This window comes from Austrofundulus limnaeus, unplaced genomic scaffold (assembly GCF_001266775.1).
Source record: "Austrofundulus limnaeus strain Quisiro unplaced genomic scaffold, Austrofundulus_limnaeus-1.0 Scaffold1371, whole genome shotgun sequence".
NCBI classification, from domain to species: Eukaryota; Metazoa; Chordata; class Actinopteri; order Cyprinodontiformes; family Rivulidae; genus Austrofundulus; species Austrofundulus limnaeus.
In genome coordinates, this window is record NW_013953773.1 from 667 (window position 1) to 7,576 (window position 6,910).

Here is a 6,910-nt window from a genome sequence, read left to right on the forward strand (position 1 = left end):
AATATCTGATAGTCCATGGGCTAGGGTAGCTCACCGTGCACACCCCCACTACTGAACTTCTCTGGTATTATCATGTACCCTAGGGTCCACTCTTTCAGAAAATGAATGTTAACAGAAAAAAAAGTTGGGTCTCACTGACTCCCAGGGACCCCTTTTTGGCCACACTCCTTTTCTATTGTGACCATCAAAATTAGGGGTACAGAAAACTTACATGCCAATAACATTGCTATAAACCAACCAAAGTTTAAAAACAAGGTATCAGCAGATTCATATTGATAAGTTATTCAATGTACATGACATTCAGTCAGTGAATTACCTCTTCCAAGTTCTTCAGAAGCCTGATGATCATCTATTAAATCAGGTGTGTTGGAGCAGAGAAACAAGTAAAACATGCAGGGCTTCAGACCTCAAGGACCGTAATTGATGATCCCTGCTATAAGTCCTATAGCAGTGCGACAGAACATACACATATTTATGTTTTGATGTTTTACATATATGAGAATTGTAAAAACTGAAAAAGTAGAAAAGGTTACAAAATGTTTAGAGTTTAGGCAACTCCTTAGTGTGAAATCTTCAAATCTCCACCTTGAAGGCATTCCCAGGCCAGACATCCTAATCAGATGCCCAAACCACCTCAGCTGATGTGAAGAAGCAGCAGCTCAACTCTCAGCTATCCACTGGATGACCAAGCTCCTCACCCAATCTCTAAGGTTGAGCCTGGCCACCTTATGAAAGAAGCCCAGTTTGGCTGCTTGTATCCAGGATCTCTTTCTTTCGGTCATGATCCACATCGCGACCATAGAGAGTTTTGCCTGGTGCTGAACTCCTTCACCACAACCAATCAAAGCAATGGCTTCATACTGATAAGGTCCTGGTATGTTCATCCATTTTTTGTTCTATACCACCATCACTCCGTAACAACACACCCAGATATTTGAACTCCTCTACCTGAGGCAAAGACTCCTCCCACTACCTGAAGGGGGCATTCCACCTACAGTATTTCTGATTAAGAATCATGGCCTCAGATTTAGTGGAGCTGACTCCAATCCCAGTCACTTCATGTTTGGCTGCAAACGGTCTCAGTGCACACTGAAGGTTTTGGATAAATAGAAGTCAACAGAACCACATCATCCGCATAAAGCAGTGATCAATAAACATAAATAATTAACATTAAATAAATAATGTATAATAAATCATGTAAATTCCAACTTGATAATGACCTGTTTAAACTTTGAATAATGTTTGTTCAGTGAAATTTGTCTGAGGTATTGAGCTCTAAGGATGACTGAATTTTCTCACCCATTTCACCAAAATTTCATCATTATCTATTAGAAAACTTTAATAATAATAATTGTCTACAACATACAGTTTACTAATGTCATAAGTCACACAATAAAAGTGGTTGTAGAAAATGGTTGACGATAGAAAATAAAAAAATACACATATGACACTTGTGCAGCTATAAGCATTTTTTTCATCATTACAGTATATTATGTATCATTTTCCAAAATACTTCTGAATGTACTTTTCTAAAAATGACATCAAATGAGAGTGAATTTATTTGAGTTTGAAAAATGAATGTTCTGTCACGGGACAAAAAGTTTCCAGGGATGAATAAAAACCTTTCCTTTTGTTCACATACTAAGTGACACTGACGCAACCAGAAACTAAAATATTGTCAGTGTGGCGCAAAATCTTTTCAAGAGTGTCCCTTTGGCCTTTTCTCACACACAGATGGGGGTAAATGTGGGAGGGGCCCTTTAGATTTTGGAGGGGCATTTCTTCTCAGACCTCCTCCTACCCCTATTCTCCTCCGCCACTGCCTTTATTCTCATTTTCTCCCCTCTTTTATCCAAGTGTTTGTGGCCCCCACATTCTCACAGCTTCAAGGAGCGTCACATGGTAAGACCACCAGGCCTCTGCTTGCCCTCTAACAAACTGATTTTCTACATCCTTTTATAGTTAGACTAAATTTTGACGCAACACACGGGCAAATAATTGTGTTGTTGTGATTTGTTGATGGTGATAGGTTTGGATGAAGGGGGATGAGGCAGGGGGAGCACAGAAATGATTTTTCTTGTGAGACCTTGTTTTTGTTTTTATTTATTTATTTTTGTTTTACAGAAATCATGGTTAAAATGCTGCAAAGGAAAGGAATTTTTAGCTGTTAAAAGTAGTCATTCTAGTTTTTTTAAACTTTTTTCATTCTCAATGACGCAAATACAAAAACAGGCAGAGTAACTGTGCTTTTCTGAAACTTGCAGTTTGCAGTTAATTTGTGGTGTTTAGCTCAGAGACTTGGGAGAAAAGACTTGTTAATCACTGCAGCCAAACTGCACCATGTGGGTTCACCATGTTCTGCTCTTCTTAAAAATGCTTGGCATTTTTATATTTACTCGGAGATTCTATTTATTTATTTTTAAGTAAATTAAGTGTCTATTTTTTGTGGGGTTTTTTCCATAACTTGTAAATTGTCTAGAGATAACTTTTCTCATATTTTAATACTGGATAAATAAGCTTTAGCTGATTCTATTCATGTTTAAGTTTAGCCCATGTGCACACATTAAGTAAAATCCAAAGTGTTGCTGTTAATATTTTGTTCGCACCTTTAAAAAATAATTAAGAAATCACAATATATGAGCCTGCTTGTGCTTGTACACGTCACAATAGCTTTTGTGAACCTTTTACTTTGTGAAATGTAAAAGAAGCAGGACTTCATTGTGACAGAACACTAATGTACTGCTTTAATAATGCAGTATTACAGTAAACACAAGCAGCTAATGACTTTATAAAACTGCCTCTGCAGTAGTATACCAGAAATAGTGATTTACCATTTTTGATAGCAGTGCATTGTATGACTTGGACATATTTTTGCAAAAAACTGCAAGCTAAACTTCCCCATCGACATTTTGGTGAGCTTAGAAATATTTCACTTTACAGACACATGAAGTTTAAATGGATCACAGGAAAGAAAACTTTATATGAATTTCTGATCACATCTCAGGGTGCAATAAAAAAGGATTTAATTAGAAAAAAATATGTCCACTGTTTCCACTCAACTGAACTGAGTAAAGGTTTACATTGAAGATGTGCAAATGTGTTACCTATCATTTCAGCTGAGTGGAAATAGTGGACATATTTTTTTGTTTGTTTTTAAATAAATCCACTGCATCTGTTTTGTGTCTGGGCTCTGACTTTTTTCTTGGAAACCTGAAATAGAGAGTTCAAAACAAAATACTGTTGTTAAAAAATTGCACATATGCACAAATTTCTGTCACTCACAGTTTAAATTAAGACAATAACAGTAGACAATTTTTTATGTATTTAATATGAATTTTGATGCTTTTTTTCTACACCAATAAATAATTGTTTAGAGCTTATTGTGAATAAAGTTTTTGAGATTCTGTAAAAATTGCATTAGAAAACAGCAAATATTCCTGAGACCTATTGCACGAATTTAGGATAAAGGATTAAGCCAGGATTTAGGTGTAAACCTGAATTAATTAAGCCTTGAATCAGTTGCATGAGCTAAGAAGCACTTATGTTTTCATGGTAACAAATGTTCTGAAACTAACCTGGTCCTGACCAGGTTTAAAGTGAAGCTTATTTAATCTGTTTCTGATCTTGTTTTTAGACCGATATACAAGATCAGAAGATGTTGGATTATTAATCTTGTTAATTTGAAAAGTTTCGTTTTACTTCAAGAAGTCTTTCCAAGTGCAACTGCCAAACTGCAGATTATTAATTATTATTAATTTGAAAATAATAATGGTCTAATCTAGTATTTTAAACATATTTTAGAAGCCTAATTTATGTAGTGTGATCAGAAATCAGTTCTTCATTCACTTATTAAATTTATTTTTATTTGCATTAAAATATTACAGAGTAAATTTATTCATTTAATTTATTTATCAGATTATCAATGCAAAAAATTAAAATAAAAAAGACTCTCCGCTTCCCCTGAATAGTCTTTCAAATAATCTGACAAGTCCCCCTTTCTTTGTGTCTTCTACAGGCCACCCACCTACACCACCTCCATCGCTACCGCGTCTTCCCACCCCTGTCTCCCCCCAACACATACGTGCCCGCACTGGATCCCGACTCGTGCTCCCCCCCCCCCCCTTCAGCACCTTAGCTTAACCCCTCCCGACCCCCGTCCCTCTGTCCCTCATCTTTACCTACAGCGATCATTTTTAGTGAGCGATCAGCTGTTCATTTTAATTTTGTTCATTTAGTTTTATTTCAGATAACTTACAAACAGATTCAGAGGCACAAAAAGTTTTTACTCTTAAAAATATTTCAGCATCAGTCGGTGTTTCTCTTCATCTATTCATATGAATCATAATTAACCCTTAAACTGCTGGAGGAAGTGAGACTCGTGTCTTACTGCACATGCCTGAACAGGAACTCTTTGATCCACCCAGTGGGTCTAGTAAACAAACCGCAAATGTGCATTAATCCCAGATTATTTACAGCTGGCTTGAATGAACCACCCTAATTGAGCGCAGCTTGGTGTTAGAGCAACAGATTACGGCTGTTTACAAGTTGAAGGCTAGTTCAAGCTCGGCTTACAGCTCATATCCTGAATTTAGAAATATGACTTTTGTGAAATAGGCCTCTGATCTTTGCATGCAACTAAATTTGGTGAACAGTTAGAGAAATTATTTTATTAGAGTTGCTCTTAAGTTGTCTCTGCTGCTGTCGACTTTCATCCTTCCAGCTTTTAGACTTTGTTTTTTTTCACACGGAGAGAGCCAGAGTTCACATTTTCTCTTTCAACCTGGCATCTCGTTCTCCCTCTGGCTCTCTTTGTATCCTGGGATTATTTTACTCACTCAGTATTTTTCACATTTGGAGGCTGTTAGAAGTTTACCTGTCAATTTTCAAAGTTTAACAAACAACTCAAAAGTTTGGGCAATAAAATACTCCTGCTGATTTTGCTCATTTTTTGTAAATTATGTGTAAGATTTTAGCAAATTCTGTATATTTATTGGTTAAATATATAATAAAATTAAATCTATTATGCCCTTAAGTGTCGATGATGCAACTTATGGTTTTTGTACTTCAAAAGCTTAATCGAAGCTCAGTTTCTAGTTTGCATTTGCCTAATGAAAAGAGGCGCTTCACCTTCAATTACTCTAGCAAAATGCTATAATCACCATGGCAACCAGTGACTTGGCAGATTCTTAGTGGATATTTTTGGTACTGAGAAAGTTCCTACGATTACGTCATGGTAAATGGACTGTCCTTTCTAGCAAATCAGCCGACTCAAAAGGATTTACCCCGTTTACCATCCATCCAGCACTCCGCTCAATCGCTGCATTGCTAATCTGAAGAAACCATTCTATAGATACAAAATACACACAAAGGTGGCACATTGGAGGAAAAAAATAGTTTATCTTTTTAATTAGGGACACTTTAACATGGGACTGCATTATGTTGAATTCCAACTTGAATAATGTTCTCCTGATTATATTTTAAAAGTTGCAGAGAACTCAGTAAAACCTTCTGCCAAATTTACAATTTAAAGTCCAAAATGGCTTAGATGATAAACAGAAAGATGTTTAAAGCAGGTGTTTTAAAAGACAGCTCATGAATACTCTTCACAATAAAAGTCTGGCTCTGTCAGTATTATTTAACTTTAAAGAATAAATTTGATGGATGTTGGGATTTCAGATAGTCGGCATCCTGGAGATGTTTTCCAAAAATTTTAAAGATTTAATCACACATATCTGATTGACAACTGAATATAGGAGACGTGATGTGGTCTAGAAAGTAATGTTGGATGATTTATGCAATCATTACATCAGTACTAGTGTACATTAATTAATTAATTTTGCTGCATTTAACCATAAATTTCAAGTTTACCATTGATATAAGAAACAAATTTCATGTTAAGTAAAAAAAAAAAGAAAAATATATATATATATTTGGGAGGGGACCCCCCCCAGCAGGTCACACGGCAGTCACGCGGGCCTTGTATTTGACACGTGGCTAATAGTTTTCATACAGCTTGGTTTATATGGTTTTGTATATGCTTTAGCATCTGCATCCAGCTAAAACCAAGTGCTGGTTGTATTTTAAAGCTCTGTCACACTGATGTTTTAGACTATTTTTGCCAACTCATGAAAATTTGGAGAAATTTGCATTAAAAATGGAAAGAAAACAAACAACTGGAAGCCTCTTTTAGGCGTATACTGTAACGCCAATAAACTGATCAAATACGTTCATTAGTAATTTAGTGGAATTTTATTTTCATGAGTTGTCTAAAACATTATAGTGTGACAGGACAGATTGACCGCTTTAAAAAAGCTGATGCGCTCCTTTTGTGAAATACTAAATTGTATATTACAAGGCCATAAAGTGTATTTTAATATTTTTTAACCCTTACTGAGACATTTTTTTTTTAAATTAATCCTCCCCTCAGCCACCATGCGTGCTGTTTTGTGCAGCGTCTTCTTCCTCCTCTGCCTCATCTTCCTCACTGAGGCCAAGCGGCAGCCTGGCCAGGAGAGGCGTGACAAACCTCTGCAGCCTCAGACATCAACCCCACCAGCGAAGAAACCCAAAACCCGCTCAGTGCTGAGCTCCGGAGAGCTGAGCACCAAGCAGGGCCACCGCTGCACCTGGCAGACGTCGGGCGAAGGCCTGGTGAGCCTGCTGGTGAACTGCAGCATTGAGGCTGAGGGAGACCTGGACAGGTAAGGCAGGAGTATGAAAAAAAGATGCATAAAACAACTAAACATCGATGCTGCCCAGAAAACTTTTTTATCTTATGAATTTGAAAATATTATTACATTTAGGTGAGAATTATACCAATCATATAAGCCTGTTTAGGTGTTTGTTTTTCTGTTTGTTAGCAAACTATTTCATGAACAGCTGGATGGATTTCAATCAAATTCTTAAAATG

The 6,910-nt window shown here is 36.6% G+C and overlaps 1 protein-coding gene across 1 annotated transcript in view; it reads left to right on the forward strand.

The window, feature by feature from the left end:
• Positions 1–1,803: 1,803 nt before the first annotated feature.
• Positions 1,804–6,910, forward strand: part of fgfbp3 (fibroblast growth factor binding protein 3) — a 9,077-nt gene continuing 3,970 nt past the window's right edge. The window contains exons 1-2 of the mRNA XM_014032067.1: positions 1,804–1,902; positions 6,428–6,701. Coding sequence (XP_013887521.1) covers positions 6,433–6,701 — 269 coding nt within the window. The 5' untranslated portion in view covers positions 1,804–1,902; positions 6,428–6,432. The remainder of the gene's footprint in view (positions 1,903–6,427; positions 6,702–6,910) is intronic.